This window comes from Balaenoptera ricei, chromosome 13 (genome assembly GCF_028023285.1).
Source record: "Balaenoptera ricei isolate mBalRic1 chromosome 13, mBalRic1.hap2, whole genome shotgun sequence".
Taxonomy (NCBI): Eukaryota; Metazoa; Chordata; class Mammalia; order Artiodactyla; family Balaenopteridae; genus Balaenoptera; species Balaenoptera ricei.
In genome coordinates this window covers 41,406,120-41,429,331 of record NC_082651.1, presented here as the reverse complement: position 1 = coordinate 41,429,331, position 23,212 = coordinate 41,406,120, and the positions used below count along the sequence as shown (strand labels likewise).

The window sequence follows — 23,212 nt, the reverse complement described above, 5'->3', positions numbered from 1 at the left end:
TTGGACTTGCCCTGGGAAGAAGGGCTCACCTTCCTCTGAGACCTCCCAGAGATGGGGTCAGGCTGCTGCCCAGAGCTTCCCTCCCCCTCCCCCCAGATGCTGCCCAGGGAGGAGCTCTACTGTCCCCCCGTCGTGATCAAGGTAATTGATAATCGCCAGTTTGGCCGCCGGCCTGTGGTGGGCCAGTGTACCATCCGCTCCCTGGAGAGCTTCCTGTGCGACCCTTACTCAGAGGAGAGTCCGTCCCCACAGGGCGGCCCAGGTAGGGGAGGGGCTGTTGACGGGGGTGGGGAGGCAGAGGGGGCTGGGACAGGTGGACTTCCCAGCTGAGACGCGTCCTGAAGCCCTCCTCTTACCGGGCCCTGAATGAGAGGACCGGAAGGACGGGTGGGGACGGGTCTCCCTCAGGGCATCGTCTGGCCCTGGGCTGGGCCCACCAGGAGAGGTGGGGGGGTCGATGCTGAGGTGGGGCGTGGTGCAGAAAAGGCCGAGGGAGAGGGAGATACAGGGGTCAGTGGGATGAGGAGGGAGCCAGAGGGAGAGCTGGGGAGACGGGGAGCGCGAAGGGAGACGGGAGAGGGAAGGATGGGTGGGAGGAAGAGGAAGACACGGAGTGAAAAGTGTGGCAAGACCGAGGGCCGAGTCTTGTGGCTCAGGAGGGGAGAGCCCCTGAGGGAGCCCCCTCTCAGGCCTGGACACTGCGCCCCCTACAGATGACGTGAGCTTACTCAGTCCTGGGGAAGATGTGCTGATTGACATCGACGACAAGGAGCCCCTCATCCCCATCCAGGTACGATGGGTCCCCGGGGACAGACACTGGCTCCTTCCAGGAGCTGGCTTGCTTGCCCTCTCCCTGCCCCTTGCCCTCCCTTCCTTATCACGCGGCTTCCATAGGACACTCTCTCTCTAGCCTGGTGGCTGGACACCTTACAGATGGATGGCCCCAGTTAGGAGCTTTCAGTCCGGTTGGGAGCAGGTTGGGGGTTGCAGGGGAGGCTGTATGTGGTCTTCTGGTCAAGACCCAATCATTTCCCCCAAAGCATATGAGAAAAATGGCCTCACTACCTTGAGGGCCACATTGAGGGCTCTCTCCTGGAAATCACCCAGGAAATCAGGGTGGAAGGAGCAAACGGGAGAGAAGGAGGACAGGCTGGGGAGTGACCGGTAGCCTCTGGGGTGCCCCAGCCCCATCGCCTTACCCAGCTAGGACCCTCCTTGGGGGAGAGATTCATCTATGGGCTTGTGCTCTGTGGCACCTGGCAGGCAGCTTGAAGGAGGGGTCTTTGTCCAAGCCAGTGGTCCCTCTCACCCCATTCCCTCCACCTGAAGGAGAGGAAGGGGGCCAGGAGAGGGGCCTTACTGCAAGGGTGTCCAACCCTGTCGGCAGGTAAGAGGTAGCCCCTGGCTATGTGCTCCACAACAGGGCGAGCTGGTGACCCAGACACCAGTGCCAAACAGCATGGCAAGAGGTCTGTGGCATCTCTTATTGAGGGGGGAGCGCTCTCTTCACCTTGGGCCCTGGGGTGGCTCTGGGTCCTGTACGGCTGAGACCACCCAGTCCTTCCTGCAGTGGAGATGGAAAAAGGCCTCACTGTGGGCACCAGCCTTGAATAGCTCTGTTCCAAGTTGTCACCCTCTGTTCCAGGTTGTCACCCCCCTCTCAGCTTCTCTTGATTCTGGCCGCACCTCTGGCACTTGGGGCTCCCAGAGCTTCTGGGCTGCCCGGAGGCAGAGCCCCCCAGCCTGTGTAGGCAGTACTTTCCCAAATGGAAATTGCAAATACACAGAATTCAGCTACGCTCAAGGCTAGTACCTTCTGGCCTGGGTGGGTGTTCGTAGCTGAATGAGGCAGCTAATTAGCCCCAAGCTCCGGGCGCCCAGTGCTGGCTCCCGCTTCCCCCCACCCCCACCGTCAGCGGGCCATCTGAGTCTGTGCAGGGAAGCGTAGAGCTTGCCCAGCAGGATTTCCGTTCTGTGTGTGCTGCCCTCAAAATGTCTACAGACTCAGATGGGGAGGGACTCTCTTGGGTCCTGCTGGCTACAAGCACAGCCAGAGGCAGACGGTAAGGAGGCCCAGGCTGGATGTCCTTACAGCGTTGACATGAGTGAACCGGGGCCCGGGGTCTGAGCCAGAGCAGGGGCTGCACTCTTGGTGGGAGCACACGGCTAGAGCTGTGGCCAGGCAGAGGGCGGGGAGCTGGCGTTAGGGCTGGTGGAGGCATGCCCGCGCGGGGAGGGCCTGGGCTCACAGGACCTCAGAGGTCGACAGGGAGAGGAGGAAGTGAGATCCGCCTGCTCTGGTGGAGGAGGTTTGGACCCTGCCCTCATCGAGCTCCCTGTCTGATGGAGGAGACATAACCCTATTCTCAAGGAGCCCCGAGGCCCGCAGGGAGATCAGTCCCAGTCTTCGGGAAGCCCTGTCCTGATGGGGTCTGCTGGGGGCTTGGGGAAAAAGCAATTTTGTATTGTGCTTTTCTCTGAGATCATTGATCCGATTTGGCTGGTCCGGGAAATCCTTCCCACACTCTGTCTTGCACATCTCCTGTGCAGGACTTGGGAGGACCGGGCATCCCGGGGCTGATCCAGGAGGCTGTGGGTTCCAGATCCAGTGGTTTTCCAGATAGTTCTGGCTGGGCTCTTGTCCCCTCACCCCTTCCCCAGTGCAGATAGGATAGAGGGCCCATTCTCTGCGGAATGGAGGGATGAGAAGTCTGGCAGAATTTGGACTTTGCTGGCTCCCGTTTGTCCAGCCCGTGTCTCTAGGCCGCCCGTATCGTTCCCCCCGTGACGCGGCCCCCATCGCTGTGCTCACCAGCTCTGGCTGTGGACCCAGCAGAAGGCTCCTCCCCAGCTGCAAATGCTCTCTTGCCACATTGGGCTTCTGTTTTGGTCCCTCCCGTCTCCTTGCTCAGTTGCCTCTTCTCTGCTGAAGAACCTTCTCGCCATCATCCGCCAGTTCCTGGGATGGGCTGCCACACACTAGAAAAAGATACCCCAGACTTTCCTGATGCTTGTGCCATTGGCTGACAACCACGGCCAAGCATTTCTCAGGTTTTGAGAAATGTTTCAGTGTCCGTCAAGAGCGGCCAGTTCTAGAGATGATCTGAAATGGATGTATGAGGCAGAACCGTCCACTTGACCTTCTAGGACTTGTAGGTGGGCACCTGTCTCTGGGATTAAGGAGATGCCTGGCCTTTTGGAGTCTTCTCTGGGAAGAGAAGGGGGGCTGGGATGAGATCAGCTCTCACATGGCAACCCCACAGTGTATTCTTGGTCTGTGTGGCTGTCTTCGTGTAGATTTTAGTGCCGTAGTCTGGGGATGGGGGTAGTGTGGGTGTGTGCGGTGTGTGTGCACATGAGTGTGCGTGAGAGGTGGGGTGGGGGGCTGGGAGCAGATGTGTGTGCAAGCGTAGTGGTGCTGCTGCAAGCATCGTGGCCTTGACACCTAACCTGCTGAGGGCAGGCTGGGGGTGTCCTCAGAGAGGGGCACAGAGGTGTTTCCTTCCGTGTAGTGCTCTGCTTGAGATAAAGGATATATTCATTTTTCTCTGATTATAAATATATGTCCATTATATAAAGTTTGGAAAATACAGAAAAATAATGAACAGATAGGTGTTGCCTCCAACCAGGAACACGCTGTGAATGAACTGCTCCCAACGTGGCCTCCTCTGTCCTTCCCTTCCCCCCAAGGCTGCTCTCTCTGTCTCTGATTCTGCCTCTGAGTATAAATCAGGCTCTACTTTTACGTTTCAAACAAACTTGGGGTCTTTGTCGACTAGTCTGCTAGTTCTTGGTGTTCTGATGATGAAAATGGGAAGAGAAGCAGTGCAGGAAGCCACCCAGAGTGGGCTTCCCACCATTTCCTAGAGGGTCTTGAGGCTCATGTAGAGGTGACACCCCCTGCCCATCCCACACATCACCTACCTTCAGGCACCCACCCTTCAGGTCAAGGGTGATGCTTGCCTATCATTCTGGGAGATCACCCTGGGTAGGAGTCTCCTCTTGAAGTCCTCAGGCCGTGGGGTGGGGAACATGTGTGTGTTGAGGAGGGATAAAGAGGAAGAGCGCTCTCGGAAGTCTCCCCTCTGGCTGACAGAGAGAGGAGGGCTGTGTGGAAGATCCAGATGAGATGAACAGAGTGATAGCAAAGCGATGAATGCTTGATTAGCAGGGACACCAAGATCTTGGACTCTGGGCCCTACAAGGTCAGCGTGGGCTAAGTCATCAGGAAAGCTTCTCTGAGGGGGCTGGTGAGAGGGGTTAGAACAGCAGAGGGGAGAGGAGGCCTTTCCTGGTGGGCAGAGGAGCTGGGGCAAAGGCTTGGTGGTGGGAGGTGTGTGTGTGTGTGTGTGTGTGTGTGTGTGTGTGTGTGTTGACAGCATGTGTGTTGATTGCATGTGTTTGATGGTGTACTGTGTGTGTGTGTTGACAGCATGTGTGTTGATTGCATGTGTTTGATGGTGTACTGTGTGTGTGTGTTGACAGCATGTGTGTTGATGGCATGTGTTTGATGGTGTACTGAGTGTGTGTGTGTTGACAACATGTGTGTTGATTGCATGTTTGATGGTGTACTGAGTGTGTGTGTGTGTTGACAGCATGTGTGTTGATGGCATGTGTTTGATGGTGTACCGAGTGTGTGTGCGTGTGTGTTGACAGCATGTGTGTTGATGGCATGTGTTTGATGGTGTACTGAGTGTGTGTGTGTTGACAACATGTGTGTTGATTGCATGTGTTTGATGGTGTACTGAGTGTGTGTGTGTGCGTGTGTGTTGACAGCGTGTGTGTTGATGGCATGTGTTTGATGGTGTACTGAGTGTGTGTGTGTGTTGACAGCATGTGTGTTGATGGCATGTGTTTGATGGTGTACTGAGTGTGTGTGTGTGTGTGTGTGTGTGTGTGTGTGTGTGTCTGATGGGCCTGGGAGGCTGTAGGGGAACCCCAGGCTAGCGTGCAGGAGGCATCAGGAGGCCTGCTCCCCACACCCGTGCGGTGGGGTGGGGTGCTGGGCCGGCTGCTCCCCGGCTCCCAGCTCGGGCTAATTTTGAGCCACCTGCTCCGGTTTTAGTCTCTGGGACGCCGTGAAGGTGGGAACGTGCTCCCAGAACCGGAGCGGCAAATTATGTCCGAATCCCAAAGGGGAACATGTAATTTCGGAAGCTGGCCCAGACCTTTGGAGCACTATGTTTAGCTTTATTTTTTCTCCCTCTTGCACTGGTGAACTGCCGGTTTCCCTCTCACCTTTCTAAAAACGAACTGTATTAAAAATAACAATAAGGCTTCTGTGAGGTTCAGGATGAGAACCAGAGGGGCAGAGCTACTGCCTGGCTGGGCCAGTCTCTGGGCAGCTGGGGGCTTCACGTGGAGTTCATCTGGTCGATTCCAGGGGCTCGGCCTCCTGGGGAGTCTCCCAGAGCCCCCTGCCCCAGACTCAAAGGAAGAGAGGGTCCCACCCTGGCAGCCCTGGGTCCCAGCTGGTCTCCTCATCCCTCCAGCCATATCCCCCAAGCCTGCCTTCCTGGACCGTTTGCTCTCTCTTGAACTGGCAGTGCTGCTTTATTCCTCTACCCTTCACACTTGCTGTCTCCTCTGCCTAGAGGGCATCTCCTGGCCTCATCCACCTAGACGGGTACTCGTCCACCCACAGCTCCATCACCTCCTCTGGGACTATTGTAGTGGCCCCTGAAAAAGTCACCCTGCCTTCAGTCCTGACCCCCACCAAGGCCCTCCTGGACCCTGCAGCCTATAAAGTATGGATTCACCGCACTAGGAGATTGCAGGCAGGGATCTGATGCCAGAAAAGAGTGCAGCAAGGTTTCTGTAGTATAGGGGTGGTGTGTTTATGAGACTCTTAAAGCCCCCCTGGTTTTGGGGAAGCCATATGATGCCCTGGGTTTTGTCCTTGAGGACAGAAGACTCAGAAACCTGCATTGGTTTAGGAATAGTCCCCAAGCAGGGGTTGGTGTGGCTCAGCTGTTAGAAGAAACCACCAGGGATGATGGGGAGCTTGGAGTACGTCTGAGGTCAGGAAGTTTGAAAGGCAGGGAGGGCATGTGAGAGTGGCACGGAGTCAGTGGTGCCAAGGGCAGTGAGAAAGCGGGCACGAGACAGGTATTGGCTGAGCCCCTCCCACGTGCCTCACCTTGTCCTAGATGTGCATAGCCTTCACCTCGTCCATACTCGCTGCAGCTCTGTGACAACACAACGGCTTTGTTCCCATTCTCCAGATGGAGATGCTGACTCAGAGAGGTCAGGGGGCTTGTCCAAGGTCACGTAGCTGGTAAAGCAATGGGGCCAGGATTTGGAGCCACACTTGTCCAGCTCCAAAGCACACGTTTCTCCCACAACTTTTGCAGCCTCCCTGGAGAGAGAGCACAGGGTGCCTGGTTGGAGAGCTCTACTTCCTCGGGACCGTGCAGTCTTCCCTGAAGTGGTTTCTCTAATCCTGTTGCTAACCAGCGTGTTTAATTTGTAGCTTGCAGACGGTCTGTCGGGCTTCACCCCCACTAACATGGCATCTTCTCCATCCAGTCATCATGTATGTATTGTTTACCTCTTTGTGGGCACCTTGATTTTCCCGGGGGGGCTGAGTGGGGGTAAGGAGTTAGGAAGGGAACAGAGGAGGTGGGGATGGGAGGGGAAGGAAGGAGTTTTCTGAGCCCTGGCAGAAAACAGTTACCTGTCCTGTGTGGTGATGGAGGGGTAGGGAGAAAGCTGAGGGAAGATTTGCAGAAACAGACATCCCTGAATTATCTCTTGGTGCATCCTGGGATTTACCTTAATCTTGTTTCCCTGTATGGGGTAGCATGGGCCAGTGGAAACAGGGAAGTCTCTAGACCCTGACCGCTGGGACGTGGGACACAAGAGGCCTCTGTGGGCAAAGGCAGATTGATTTTTCTCTACTCTCCCCAGAGGCATGAAAGGTGTGTGACTGCGGCACCCTGGCTGTCCCCAGCAGATTCTGAGAGCTCTGCTGGGGCCCACAGTTCACTCCTGCAGTTTCCAGGAGGGATGCTTCTGTCCTCCTGGGCTGATTCCTTAGGTATTATCTTTACGGGTCGAGGGTCCTTCAACGTGCACTCATGAAGTCAAGGGGAGCCCCAGACTTGTAGGGGGGACATAAGAGATAGGACTTGCTGAAAGTTAAACCCCATTCATGGTGCCAAGAGGAGGCATTGCTGTGTTGGGTGTTTTATGGCTTCCAGACAGAGGCACTCTACATTTCAAATGTTTTCTGATTTATCCATTGCAGAAAATATAGAAAACACAAAAAAGTGTAAGGCAGAAAGTTAAAACCACCTGTGTTCCTACCAGTTGGAGATAAGCACTGTTAAGACTTCGATGTGCCTACATGTTTAGATATCTCTTATGCACGTGTACATACTTTTATTTATTTATTTATTTACAAAATCAAGATCATATTGTACTTTTTTTTCTTTTAAAGAAATTCACGTTCTTTTATTTATTTATTTATTTTTTTATGACCGTGTTGGGTCTTCGTTTTCTGTGCGAGGGCTCTTCTCCAGTTGCGGCGAGCGGGGGGCCACTCTTCATCGCGGTGCGCGGGCCTCTCACCGTCGCGGCCTCTTTTGTTGCGGAGCACGGGCTCCAGACGCGCAGGCTCAGCAGTTGTGGCTCACGGGCCCAGTTGCTCCGCGGCATGTGGGATCTTCCCAGACCAGGGCTCGAACCCGTGTCCCCTGCACTGGCAGGCAGATTCTCAACCACTGCGCCACCAGGGAAGCCCGATCATATTGTACTTTTAAAAAATATCTGCATTTTCTTGTACTTAAAATGTATTATGAATGTTTTTCCATATCTTTATATTCCTTAAAAAATGGTTGCAGGTCATTCTGTTTTATGGACATCCATAAACTATTCCCCTATCATTGGACATTTAATTTCTTAATTTCCACTATTGTCTTATTTTTTGTCCCTTAGAGGAGTTATTTTTAGTTTACTTTAAATAGGTCTAGTCCATTTCTTGTTAAGTTTATTCCTAGGCATTTTATAGTCTTTGTTGCTATCTGAATGGAATATCTTTTTTTTTCTTATGACTTTGTATAACTGGCTATTGCTAGAATATAGAAAAACAATATTTTTGTATACTTACTTTGAAACAGACTCTTTGTTAAGTGCCTTTATTACTTCTGACAGTGGTTAATTGATTCGGTTGAGTTTTTCAGGTAGATAAGATTGTCTTCTTCAAACAATAATAAACATGTCATTTTCTAATAGTTATACCTTATTCCTTTTTCCAGAATGACATTTGATAATGGAGTTGCTAGCGAGCAAACTTATTTAGTTACTGATTCTAATGAGAAGGTCTCTGTCATTTTTCCATTATGATAATGATTGGTAGTTTCAGATAGATATTCTTTATTTTGTCAGGTTGTGTCCTGTATTATTAGTTTATTAATAACTTAAAAATTATATATGGGAGTTTAATATTGGGTTGGCCAGAAAGTTCGTTTGGGTTTTCCCTTAACATCTTATGGCCAACCGATATTATCCGATGGCATTTGGCATTTATCAAGATGATCATTTTGTTTCCCATTGTCCGTTTTATATATATATACACACACACACACACACACACACACACACACACACACACACATATATATATATATATATATATATACACACACACTCATATATATGTATGTATAATTGTCCTGCATTCCTGGGGTAAACCCAAATCAGTCAATTGGTCATGGTATTATAGTTGACTACAATTGAAGTCCTCTTATGCAGTCAATCAAGATAGGTAGTTGGTTGGCTAATTAAAGTCGGTTAAATAGGGACTCATTAAAAGTCAAATATAAGTACCACGAACATTTCTTTTTAATCATATCCATGTATCTTCATTTGACAATCATTTGACATGTGCCAAGGCCTCTTTGAATTTGGATCTGCTATTCGAGTGTCATGTTGTCTTTCCAGTATAAACCACATTCATAATGCATTAGCTATGATTTTTCCTTTAGGTTTATTAAAGTTTGATGAGCTCTTAATGATAGCTGCAAAAGACTATGAACATGGAGTTTTTTTAACATATAAGATCCCCCTCACCTTTTTGTGACCTCACTCATACTTAATTTTCATAATTAAAAAAAAATCAACAGCATTAAGTTCATTTTCATAGATAAAATGCCCTTTCTTTTTAAATTCAAATTTTATGTATTTTTATAATATTTACTTATTGATCTAATTACCATATTAGTACAACTGGCATAAGCAGATTTGGGAACAAACAATTAACTCTCGGTAAACATACAGCTCATCTGCTGGGAGCTGCAGTGGATAAATTAGATTAGCTGCAGGCTTTCATCTGCTCTGTACCTTAGATCGTTAGCAGAGAGAATGGGTAGCGTTTGTTAATCCTGGTTAAGGGGAAGTTTGTAAGGAGAACTTCTAGTATATATTACCGAGTTCGATTTGTCATTATTTATCTGGGATTTTTGCATCTTTATTAATAAGTATTACTTTTAGGCTGTCTTTGTTAGGTTTTGATATCAGGGTTATAATAGTTTTATAAAATATTTTTTGAAGTGTACTCTCATTTCCTGTGCTCTTGAACAGTCTCTGTGGCAGGAGAATGATTGTTTAAAGGTTTGAAAACACATGAGAGCCATTCTTTATGAATATGAATTATGCAAGTTGAAAATTACGTGATATAAACATTTTAATAGGAGCTTCCCTGGTGGCGCAGTGGTTGGGAGTCTGCCTGCCAATGCGGGGGACGCGGGTTCGAGCCCTGGTCTGGGAGGATCCCACGTGCCGCGGAGCGGTTAGGCCCGTGAGCCACAATTGCTGAGCCTGCGCGTCTGGAGCCTGTGCTCCGCAACAAGAGAGGCCGTGATGGTGAGAGGCCCGCGCACCGCGATGAAGAGTGGCCCCCACTTGCCGCAACTAGAGAAAGCCCTCGCATAGAAACGAAGACCCAACACAGCCATAAATAAATAAATAAAAGGGGTACTTTAAAAAAAAAAACATTTTAATAGTCTTGCTTTATGTATAAAATGTGTAATAATGTGAATCAATCTACATTTAAAAAATGATTAACAGTCATGTAATTTAAAAGGTGGTGGCCAAATGAATTGTATTTATGATTTAGCTGGTAAACAGGATACCCATCATCTTTTCTTGAAAATGGTGTTATATGACATGAGTTTTGAATTTTAGAAGATCTTCAGGAATGCATACCTTATACAATTGTATAAGATGCATCTGCTCTGTACTCATTTGTAAGACTGGGCCCAGCACCATTTTTGGAAGGGGATTCTTTGATCATTTTCTACTTCTTCAATCAATTTAGTGCCTTAGATGTCTTCAGATATTGCTTATTACATTAGTATAGATGTATACATATTACTATAGTAAAAGAAAATCCTTCTGTATCTGTTCTGTTTTTTATCCTCATTTCTAATTTTGTAATTTATGTTTTTTGTTTGTTTGTTTTTTTTAACTTCATTAGGCTTAATAGCATTTCATCGATTTTATGGTTGTTTTTCATCCAAAGAACCAGCTCTTTAAATTTTTTTTATTCTTCTGTGTACTTTTCTTTTTTTAAATTTCATTTATTTATTTATTTTTGGCTGTTTTGGGTCTTCATTTCTGTGCGAGGGCTTTCTCTAGTTGCGGCAAGCGGGGGCCACTCTTCATCGCAGTGTGCGGGCCTCTCACGATCACGGCCTCTCTTGCTGTGGAGCACAGGCTCCAGACGCGCAGGCTCAGTAATTGTGGCTCACGGGCCTAGTTACTCCACGGCATGTGGGATCTTCCCAGACCAGGGCTCGAACCCGTGTCCCCGGCATTGGCAGGCAGATTCTCAACCACTGCGCCACCAGGGAAGCCCTCTTCTGTGTACTTTTAATTTCTTTTTCTTTTTTATTATTTCCTTTTCTTGCCCAACTGCACTGACTAGGACCACAAGTTTAATATTCCATGTAACTGATAATAGAGAGTATTCTTATCTGCTCTAATTTAAAATGGAATATATTTTTTTGAATTTTATTTTATTTATTTATTTATTTTATACAGCAGGTTCTTATTAGTTATCTATTTTATACATATTAGTGTATATATTTCAATCCCAATCTCCCAATTCATCCCACCACCACCACCTCCCTCCCCCCACCACTTTCCTCCCTTGGTGTCCATGTTTGTTCTTTACATCTGTGTCTCTATTTCTGCCCTGCAAACCGGTTCATCTGTACCATTTTTCTGGATTCCACATATATGTGTTAATATACAATATTTGTTTTTCTCTTTCTGACTTACTTCACTCTGTATGACAGTCTCTAGGTCCATCCATGTCTCTACAAATGACCCAATTTTGTTCCTTTTTATGGCTGAGTAATATTCCATTGTATATATGTACCATATCTTCTTTATCCATAAAATAGAATATTTTTATGTTCCACCACTGAGTATGAAATTTATCAGGTGAGTGATTACTAGCTAGCTAGGAGTTTTTATCATGAATGATGTTAAATTTTATTCAGTGTTCTTTATGGATCTGTTGAGGTGATCATATGATTTTTCTCCTTTAATCTGTTAATGTGGTGAATTACATTAATAGATTTTTTAAAAATGCTGAAACAACTTTGCAGTTCTGAAACTATCTATCCTGGTCATGTTACATTGTCTTTTTTCTGCATTGTTGGGTTCAGTTTGCAAATATTTACTTTAGGAATTTTTTTGCATCAATCTTTATGAGTGATAATGGCCTGGAGTTTCTTTTTCTCATACTGTTCTTTTCAGGTTTTGGTATCTAGGTATTATTAATCTTATAAAATGACTTGGGGCATATTTGCTCTTTTTCTAGTCTCTGAATAAATGATAAAAGCTTGACATTATCTGTTGCCTGAAGGTTTGGTAGATTCATTTGTAAAACTGTCTAGACTTAGCATTCTTCTTGGGGATATTTTAAACTGCTGATAAAAATTTTAAAAATGTTTATAGGACCTTTGAGATTTTCTGTTTCTACATGAGTCATTTTTGGTGATTTATATTTTAGGAATTTATCCATTTCTTGCTAAAAATTATGGACATAGTGTTTTTCATAATAACCTCTTACTGTTTCAAAAAATTTTCTTCTTCTATTTATGTCCCCTTTCATTCCTAAGGTTATATTTTATTATTCTTGCCAAAATTTGTCAGATCTGTAAAAGTCTTTTCAGAGAACCAATTTTTATGTCTGTTGATTTAGCTCTGTTGTTTCCTTGTTTTCTAGTTTCTAGTTCTTTTCTTTATTATCTTCTTCCTTCGAGTTTTAGAGAGCTTGTTATATTTTTAACCTCTTAAGTGCTATGCCTAGTTCATCAATTTTCAAACTTTCCTCTTTTCTAATGTAAGCATTTAAGGCTATAGAACTCCCTCGAAGTACTGCTTTATGCATCCCACAGGTTTTGGTAAGTGGTATTTTTGTTGTTTTCTAGTTCTGAGTATTTTCTGATTTCTGTCATATTTCTTTTTGACACCTGAATTGTTTAAAAGTATGTTTTAGAATTCCTAACTTATGTTTTAAGTTATCTTTTTATCGGTTTCTAGCTTAACAGTACTATGGTTCAGAGAATGTGGTCTGTGTGCAATATTTCTTGACACTTGCTTTATGGCCTAGTACAGGGTCAATTTTTGTAACGATCTTGTGTGTGCTTGAAAAGAATGTGTATTCTCCCAATGTGTTTTATATATAGCATGTCCATTTAGATCAGACATGTTAATTGTGTTATTCAAATCTATTTTCTTGTGATTTTGTTTTGTGTGGTTTATCAGTTTTTGAGATATTAAAACACCCTGCTTTGATGTGATGTTTGTTCTTCCTTGTTATTTCTGCCTACTTTTCCTTTATATATTTGAGGCTGTGTTCTTAGGCACAAACAACTGTAGATTTCTTATATCTTCCTAGAGAATTGAATCTTTTAATGATACGTAGTAAACCCCCACTCCTTGCCTTTTAAAATCTCTACTAATGAGTTTTGCCTTAAAGTCTGTTTTGTCTCATGTTAACATAGCTATACCATATTCTCTTGCTTGGTGTTTTCCTGGTATATCTTTTTCTTTTTACTTTCAACTTTTCTGTGATTTTATGTTTTAGGTGTCTCTGATGAACAGCAAATAGATGGATCCTGGTTTTTTTAGTACATTCTGACATAAGCTCTTAATTAGAGAGTTGGACAGTCTAATATATTAATTGTGTCTTACTGATATATTTGGATTTATTTCTGCCATTTTATTCTACTGTCCTGCCTTTTTCTTTTTTTCCTCTTTTTCCCACCCTGTCTTTTCATTCCTTCTTCCCTTTTCAGTTTCAAAGCTATACATTGTTTCTATTCCTTCAGCGATTAGTATAGAAACTTTAGCACGTATATTCAATTTAGCAAAGTCTAAATTTAATTGGTATTTATAGCCTCCTCCAAAATATTACAAGGAACTTTGGATGCTTTAATTCCAGTCACTTACCAATTTACAAACTTTTGTTCAATATTTTAGTTCTACCTCTATAAATGATACTTTTAAAGCAATATTATTTTTTAAGTAATCGATTTTTCTTTTAACTATGCCCACGTTGACTGTTTTGTTTTGTAGACTGGTCTTCCTCCTCCTGAGATCATCTTTATTCCTGAAGTAGAGCCTATAGAAATTCCTGTAATTGGGATCAATTCATTATAAACACTCTCACTTTTTTTTTCTATTAAAAAAATTTTTTTTATTGCAGTATAGTTGCTTTACAACGTTGTGTTAGTTTCTGCTGTACAGCAAAGTGAATCAGTTATATATATACATGTGTCCCCTCTTTTTTAGATTTCCTTCCCATTTAGGTCACCATAGAGCTTTGAGTAGAGTTCCCTGTGCTATATAGTAGGTTCTCGTTAGTTGTCTGTTTTATATATAGTAGTGTGTATATGTCAGTCCCAATCTCCCAATTCATCCCACCACCCCCTTCCCCCTTTGATATCCATAAATTTGTTCTCTACATCTGTGTCTCTAGTTCTGCTTTGCAAGTAAGTTCATATGTACCATTTTTCTAGTGGTATTATATTTGTTTTTCTCTTTCTGACTTACTTCACTCTGTATGATAGTCTCTAGGTCTATCCACATCTCTGCAAATGGCACTATTTCATTCCTTTTATGGCTGAGTAATATTCCATTGTATAAATGTACCACATTTTTTTTAAAGGTATGTACATTGTTTATTCAGACATAATGTTATTTCACACTTAATATACTACAACATAGTGTAAACATAACTTTTATATGCATTTGGAGACCGAAAAATTCATGTGACTCTCTTTATTATGATATTTGGTTTATAGAGATGGTCTGGAACCAAACTCGCAATATGTCCATATGCCTGGATTTAGAAAGAGAATGTTCTATTGTTTCACTAGTTTGTTCACCATTTCTGAAAGGCTACCTTAGGATGCAAATAACCCATTAATTCAGTCAATCAAACAATATTTATTAAACACCAAACATACACAGGTACCATTCTGGGCATGAAATACTAAGGTGTGTAAAATAGAGTCTATGTCTTCAATGAGGCTTTAATCTCTTGGGATTTCAAGAAGTGATAGCACTAAGAAGAAGATAAAATGTGGAAACGCCATTCAGAGTGAGTGAGGGGGTTGCTTTAACTAAGGTAGTCACTTTGCCGTTACATTTTGATTGTTACTTGAATGATGAGTAGGAGGCAGATATGTGGATAAGGAAAAGCTGATGTCAAAATCCTGAGATGGAAAGAAGCTGACTGTCTAAGAGGCAGAAAAGCCAACGTGGCTCGGAGTAGGGAACAAAGGGGAGAGTGGGGAGCAGGGGAATGAGTGCATGGGCACTTCAAGGACAGTGGATTTTTTTTCTGGTTATAAAGAGAAGGCTTTGGGTGATTTTAAACTGAAGTATGGCAGGGTCTGAATCACACTTTAGAAAGTCCACTTTGGCTTCTGTATGCAGGATGGACTATAAAGGAGGCAAGAGTTCTCAGGAGCACCTGATGTCCCTACTTGAAGATTTGTTTTTCTAGAAAACCAATTTAGAGGCTGTTGCCATAGTTGGGGTAAAATATGATAGTTGAACAGTATTAATGGCAGGATATGTTTTAGAGATAGAACTTGTAGATCCTACCGATGAATTAGATGAATTAGAAGAAATCAAGGATGGTTCTTAAGTTTGAAGCCTGAGCAACTAGATGGATAGGATGATACCATAATTGAGATTGGGAAAATCTGTGGGGAAGTGAATTAGGAGGGCAGGCAGAGAAATTCAAAGCTCTATTTTGTCCAGTCCAGTTTAAGATGCCTGTTAGACTTCAAAAAGATATATCAAGAAGGCAGTTGGATATCTGCAGTGAGAAATGTCAGTTGAGTTGTTCAGTGCTTTGCATTTCAATCTCATTCCTGCCACTCAGAAGCTAGGTATCTTTGGTTGACTTAGTTAACTTTCTGAGGTTCTATTCCTTCATTTAAAATTGGCATAATGATAATAAATAAAGTAATATTTAATCCCAAATCTCCCGAATCCTAGTCCAAAACTCTTTTCACTCCATGATTCCCTTATTCTCCAGCTACTCATTTGCTGCCATTGTTTGGACATTCTTAGATCGTGTAACAGTTGGCAATGTCGTCACTTTATTTTTTTTCCAATTTTTTCCCACATCTTCTTTATCCATTCCTCTGTTGATGGATATTTTGCTTCCATATCCTGGCTGTTGTAAATAGTGCTGCAGTGAACATTGGCGTGCATGTATCTTTTTGAATTGTGGTTTTCTCCGGGTATATGCCCAGTAGTGGGATTGCTGGGTCATATGGTAATTCTGTTTTTAGTTTTTTGAGCACCTCTATACTGTTCTCCATAGTGGCTGTATCAATTTACATTCCCACCAATAGTGTAGGAGGGTTCCCTTTTCTCCACACCCTTTCCAGCATTTATTGTTTGTAGATTTTTTGATGTTGGCCATTCCTATCGCCCGGCAGGTGCGTGAGGGTCAGCCCCAGTGTGTGGGGGGGTGGCTTTCCAGGTGTTTGGCAGCAGGCGTGTCTCACTTTTTAATTATTGTTTGAAAATATTTTTATTTCACTCTTATTTTAGAAATACTAGTTTCACTGACACTTATTTCCAGTCATCACTTTGAAGATACTATGTCACTAATCTCACTATCTTCTGGTTTCCATTGTGCTGTTGTCTTCCTAAATCTGAGGACTGCTTTTTTGCCTTTTTACTTTTAATTAGTTCTGGATGGTCAACCATTATCTCTTCAAATATTACATATTCCCCATTCTCATTTCCTTCTAAAGTCCTGATTAGATCTACAATGGACCTGCTCTATTCTCCATGTCGGTTCAACTTTCTTTCATATTTCGTGTTTCTTTGTGTTACACACTGGCTAATTTCTGAAGATATGTCTTCTAGTTCACTAAGTCTTATTTCTAAAGGTTATGTAACCCTGTCTATTGAGTTTCTAGTCCTAAGTATTAATACTTTTATCTCTAAAAGTTCTCTTTTTTTCCAAATCTTCTTGTTTATTTTTGAAAGTGTCTTGTTCTTTTGCCATATTGTTAATGCCTTTATTTTTTAAACTGTTTTTTTCTTAAAGTCCTATTTCTGCTAATTCTGCTTTCTGTTGTCCTGACAGGTCTGATCTGCAGTTGGTGTTTCTAGCTGACTCTCACTCATGGTGCCTTGTTTCTTATGTGTTTCACTATTTTCGATTGTGAACTCGTGTTCCTTGGAACTTTATCTGAGAGTTCTTTGAGGCCTGGATGAAAGTCACATTCTTTCAGAGAGGACACATGTTTACTTTTACCAGATGCCTGGAAACACTACAAACTCAGATTCACTTAAAACTAAATGTTTGGCTTGGGCTTTTTGGGCCCCACTGTTAGTTTGCATTTTGGCTCCTTATTTCTCTGGATTTTTGCTTTTTCATTTGCCTCCAAGGATCTTCTTTACATTCCTATCAGCTCACTCATGCATTTAAAAAGAATTTTAAAGGTATCTTATTAATTAATTTAGGTGTTCTTACTTGGAGGGTTTCTCTGGTCCTCTAGTTTGCCATTTTGCTGGAAATCAGTGTCTTTGTTATAGTTTTCAATTTGACAGTCATGATGTCTTCATGCAGATTCTAGTTCCTGCAGGACCACATGCTCTAACTTCTTGTTTATGGGATCCTCTTGAGACTTCCTGTGACCATAAATTGGTCATTTGTTTTCTTTTGTTTTTACTCAACCCTTTAACAGAACACTTATCTTAGTCCTCATATTGTCCCCCTTCTTTTGAACCTTAATCTTTTCTTTCTGTCCTTACAGAGGGAAGTCCTTGCTTGTCAAGAACCAGGAGCTCCAATGGCTCTTCCATTAGTGCATAGGCCCCCTTCTAATCTCAAACTCAGGTAAAAGGAAAAAGGAAACCGTCTAAGGTTGTTGTAATTTTATCTTGCCAGTTAGGAATCCAGTAGGGTGGGAGAATTAAGAAGGAAAACAGGATCAGAGGCTTTTCTACTGGGCTGAAGAGTTTGTTTTCTGTGTTTGTTGGGGTAGTCAGATGCTGGCTGGCTAGGTCCGAGCCACAGTTCTTGCCTATGGAACCCTATATAGGAGTTTCTTAAATAAAGGAGAGCTGGCTCCAGACAGGGGTGTTACTCTAGGGAAGTTTCTACAGTCTTGGCTGTGTTGACCCTCAACCTTGTGAGCTCAGACACCTGATGGGTCAACTTTCTTAGGACTAGATGCATATTTTTCAAGTTTCTAAACCAAGGTTACCAATGTATGAGTTTACAGTGAGAAATACTTCTGCCTGGGGGATGTGATCTTGGATAGTGATCCAGCTTGTGGTCTCTCTATAGGCTCAGCAGTTGGGAAGCCAAGTTGTGACTGGAGATGAGTGAAGAATCAGAATGAGGAGAGAGGAGTTCTGGGATTTGAAATTGAGTATCAGCTGTCCAAAACGGACTGATACCTCCATCTCCAAAGAAAGGGACAGCTTTAGTCCCTAACCCCGGGATCCTGCCCCTGATGATGCTGGTGTGAAAAGTCAACTCTAACTCCTCTTCTCTTACATTTCCAGGACTGATCAGTTCCTTTTTTTCCTGACATAGTCTTTCTCTAGATGTATTAGTACAATCTACCCGCTTACGGTTAAGGCTCAGTGTAGAAGCTGCCTTTCCCTTTGAGATGATTTTGCCTCTCCTTGCTCTGAACCCCTCTGCATTGATTTCATGGTCTGATTCTCCGAGGGCAGCCCTATTTCTCTTAATTCCAAGTTTTGGGGGGAATGCTTCACTGCAGCTTATGGGTACCAACAACAATTTATCGAAAGACTTGGAAGCAAAGGTTTTCTGAGCAAAGGAATCAATGACAGGGTGTGTCTCCCAAGTGAGGAAGTATTTCCAGAAGGTGCCCAAGGCAGTTTGTCTCAGTGCACCGTGCTTGCACCTCTGACCTTGAGAGTTTCAGGGGCAGTGTTTTCACCTTAATAACATGAATGGTTTTTACCTGTACTTTTGTACATATCAGATTTGCTAACGAGGAAGGTACTTATCTTCTCCTTAAAGCAGGTTTCCTAAGGACATTTGGCACTTGTATTTGGCACTATTGGTTTAGCAGGAATTATTGTATGCGCTTGAAAGTAACAAAACTTTACTTCTTTAAAAATATCTCTGGTTCAGATGTGTTGCCAGTGCAGCCTGGCCTCCCCCCACTCCCATTAGTTCTGATTAGGGAGGTTTGATGCCTGTCACTGTGTGTAATCTGGACCTTCCTTTGTGAGTCATTCCTTCTCTCATTTTCTCAGAGCAAATACAAATCGCCCATCCAATGACAAGTGAAGGCACAGGGGAGGCAAGGGGAGGGAAATCAGAGCCGAAATCTGTTAGCTATTTGGAGTAATTGGTTATTTGCTGTGTTTGCTGGTTGGGAAGCAGAGCACATACTTTACGGTCTCTCCTGTTACGGGGGCTGGAGTCACCCGCCGATATTGGATCCTCGTTGCCGGAGCCCTTGGCTCCGGGCGCCTTTCCCCTGCTTGGCATTCCTGTGGTCTCCTCGGGGGTGCACCCCTCCTCCCTCGATGCGCACTGCAGGGGGGACAGCCCAGGGTGAGACTTGTCTGGCGAACTCCAGGGCCTCATCAGAGAGGAAGAGGCCCCAGCCCCCACCTAGCAGCCCTCCCTGCCTCCGCCCCGTACTCCCCTCTTCCCAAGAGGTCTTTCCCCTGGTCCCCGAGGAAGAAGCTTCATCTCTTCCCAGAGGGAAATTCTCGGCTTTCCTTGAAAATCTACAGGACAGGAAGTTCTCTCTGAGGTCTAATTTAATGCCTTCCTACCCCTGATGGTCCTATCATCATCCCTGTCCCCTCCCGCTCCCCAGCCTGGGTCAAAACAGTGCTTGGAACTTGGTTCATCAACCTGCCCAGTGACGTGAGCACCTCTCTTACGTTTACTGAGGCTTGGGAAACCAGCCTGAATTAGCAGCAAGTTCAAAATATAGAATATTTGAAAAGTAATATGACTTTGTGTATGAAAACTCACACAGTAACTAGAAAGTAGGTTGACTTTGGCACATAGTAGGCTCCCCCAAAATACTTTTAAAATTGAATTTAAGATAGCTAAGATTAGTGTCTGTAGTTTGATGAATGCTTCTGCAGCCTTGGGAAGGCCTTCAAAAATAGTTTTTCTCTTAAGTAGATGGCTGAAACTCCTGTCAAGCAAAACTGTCTACGTAAGCAGAACGAAGGTAAGGCAAGTTTTTGCTCAGGCCCTACTGGAATCATCACAGATTTTGAGGAGCGATGTCTCATTGCTTTCTTCATAGGTTTGAACACTCTTCTTTCATTCACCCTGCTGGATAGATTCCATTCGTTTGGACTTTCTGCATGGGTTATGGGGTCATGCTGTCCTCAGAGGACCAAGTCATAGGGCCCCCATACATACCTTAGGCTCCTGAGTTTGGAAGAGATTTTCCACAGGTCCCCCACCTCACTTGGGCCCTCCATCTGGATCAGGCCAGTAGTCAAATTGTCAGGTCCTGACCCTTCTCTGCTCGCCATCTGCTTGACTTTGCCAGATTTCAGGCACACTGATTCACGGGGCCTTTTGGAAGCAATTCAGCATTTTGGTTAAAGGTCTTCCTTTTCCTCCCACCTCTGCTGGTCCAGCTGGAAGTCAGAGTAAACAGAGTAGTGATCCCTTCCACAGACATGGAGGCAGAACTGCAGGGAGTGTCTACACAAGACTGAAAGCCCAGTGTTCCACTCGTGGGGATAATTAAGTGATTTTTTTTTGTCATTAGTGTGTAGAGTTCTGCTGAATCAGCATGGTAGCTGACCGTGGGTGTAAGTCTGTGTGGTTTGGGGGGGCATGAAACTTTTAGTATGCATGGGGTGGGGTAGGTTCAGAGTCGGGGCATTGCACGTCTAGGGGTTTGTCTGGTTTACATGGAGGTGTGAGTACTTATATGTTATGCCTGTGTTTGTATTGATGTGTGTGTGAGCAAACAGACTCAGTTTTTAAATCTCAAGACATTAATTAAAGAACTAGAGAATCATCACATCATTATTCCAGTTCTGCAGATGTTGAGCTATGGGGCAGCAGCATTGGGGGTCAAACTGGTGATGTTGACAATATCAACAAGAGCGTTTATCATGGTAAACTTTATAGGTCACAAAATATCTTCACAGACACCAACTCGAAGCCTACACTAATCCCAGTGTTGGGTTCTAATATTACGATCTTGATGATGCTGATTTGTGCTAAGACAGAAATTACTTTCAACACAGTCTAGGATGGCTACCTTCTGGTTGACGTAGGCAATGAAGGCCTGCTTAAAATTAGTTTTAAAAAATGGAGGTGGGTGTATAGTTCCCTATAGTGACTCCAAGGTTCAACATTGTAACCTTGGTGATAAAGGAATTTGACCATGAACTTTTATCTTTGATTCAAGTGGTCATCCTGGGGAGAGAACACAAGCGATACCCCATGCCTTCCCCAACTTTCCTAACTTCACAGAAAGTCAGGCTTGGAATGATTGTTGTCAATTTTGCCATCCATATTCATGAAATGCGTCAGGCTTACTGAATGAAAATGGGAGATTAAATGGTCTGAATGTGCCGTGCTGATTTGGGTCTTCGGAGGGATTAGGATGCCCATTAGACTGGATCAAGCCTGGAGAAGCATGTCTTTGTTACATGGCTCTGGTTGCTCAGGAACTGAATGTTGGCTATTAGCTGAAATTGGAGAGGCCGCCAGTCCGTGCCTTGATCAGACTTACTTGCTTGGCTGGCTGAATGGTGAGGGACCTTGAACCTTGGGCATGGGGAAATAAAGCTTTAATGGCCAGACTTCTTGCTAAAGCCTGAGGTGACACTTCACCAATCAAGCCATTTGCATTTGTTTCTCCTCTTTGTTGTGTACCAAGACTAGATGCTTAGCTATTACAAAATGAGGTCAAGAGCACACTTGGAATTAGAGAGTGTACGACCATTTCCCTTTTGGAGCTTTGGATTATCGGATTCCACTAACACCAGAGGGTGGCTTGGCTTTGGCACATCTGGGATAAGACATGGGAGGACCATCCTGTTTCTGTGGGGATCATTCTCATGGGGGGCTAACTTATTCTTGGGCTTCTTGAGGAAGGGAAGGAAGAAGTGGGCATGAAGTAACTCCATCAGAAGCCAGGTTAGTGAAATAGCAGGAATGATATTTTCAAGTCACATCTGTGAGCGTGTTGAAAATATAACTTTATTTTTCTGTAATTCAACTTAATCTCTCTTTTGAGCTCACATTTTTCCTGGCAGAAAAGTCCTGGTAACTTCAACCATTTAGGTTTAAGCTTTAGTTAGTTTTGGATTTTTCTTCCTTGTCCTCACGCCTGGGAGGCAGCTGAATTCTGGGTTGGGCTTCCATAAGGTCATGACCTCCACAGGAAGGGACCCCTGGTCACTAGTGTGTGCGCACCCTGGATCTATTGGGCACACAGACCAAACAGACTATATCTCATTAACTCGACCAGAAGGCCCTTTCAGGTGTCCCGGCTCTCTCTCTTGACTACCTTTCAAGCCTTTCTGGGGAGCACGGTACCATTCGGCAGCTCCTTTGTGACACTCCGGGGTCTACAGGAAATGACAAGGACTCCCTCAGGCTCTCTCTCCCATGACTCCCATGCAGTCATCTTCTGTCAAGTGCCATATGCCCCAAATTCTCTGGCAATTTCTGGATGGCTGCTGCTTACCAGATCTCCAAGGTTACGGAGGGGTCTATGCCTTGTACACTTTGGGGCTAACCTGTGGCGGAGGGTGTGGGGATGCCTTACCAGAAACCCTCACAGACGCTGGTTCTTGCTTCCTCTCCCACTCTACTCTTTCATCTCCTCTGTAAATAGCGGGAGAAGGGCTGGAAGGGCTGGAAAGAACATCCTCTTAAACCTATTTTTTTAATGGCATATTATCTGCTTTAGGAAATTTAAAAGCCAAGGATCCTGCCTCCCCACCCCCCGCTGTCTAGGCATTCATATATCCGTCAGATATTTACTGGCCTCCAAATATGTGCCAGGCAATGTTCTAAGGATTGGAGGTATAGCATTAAAAAAGATAAAGATCTCTGCCATCATGGGACATAATAAACAAGTACCTAAATGAAATATATGGAGTGTCTGATGGTGATAATTGCTAGGGGGAAAAAGCAAGGAAGGGGGAATGAGAATTGCTGGGAGGGTGATGGTGATTTAAAATATGGTGAATAAGGAGGGGAAAACAGATCGTAGTTAGTCAAGACTTGAAGGAGGTGATGAAGTGACCCAGGGGAGGAATACACTTCCTGCCATGGGAGGAGCATGAGGGCTCTGGCGATGTTCGATGTTCGCGGACTGGGAGGGCCACTGGGACGGGAGCAGCGTGAGTGAGGAAGCAATGGAAGGACGTGAGGTGGGGGAGGTGTGAGGGCCTGATCATGAGAGACTTTAGCTTGCTGTTGTTGTAAGGGCCTTGGCCTTATTCCAAGTGAGTTGGCAAATCATTGGATTTGCACAGAGAGGCGATGTGTTCCGATGTGTGTGGCTGTCGTATTGAGAATAGATTTGGGGACAAGGGTGAAGGCAGGGAGGCCAGTTAGAAGACTGGTGCAGCTCAGAATGGGAGAAAATATTTGCAAACGAAGCAACTGACAAAGGATTAATCTCCAAAATTTAAAAGCAGCTCAGGCAGCTCAATATCAAAAAAA

General features: G+C 44.6%; 1 protein-coding gene across 19 annotated transcripts in view; it reads left to right on the top strand.

Moving 5' to 3' along the window:
- DYSF (dysferlin) overlaps positions 1-23,212 on the top strand; it is a 231,105-nt gene that overhangs the window by 159,706 nt on the left and 48,187 nt on the right. For 13 of the 19 annotated variants that reach the window (XM_059943007.1, XM_059943005.1, XM_059943003.1 and 10 more), the window contains 2 exons: positions 97-262; positions 714-790. In XM_059943007.1, the coding sequence (XP_059798990.1) occupies positions 97-262; positions 714-790 (243 nt within the window). Of the gene's footprint in view, positions 1-96; positions 263-713; positions 791-6,472; positions 6,536-23,212 lie in introns of all 19 variants that reach the window. The other 6 variants (XM_059943014.1, XM_059943011.1, XM_059943010.1 and 3 more) reach the window with 1 other exon arrangement.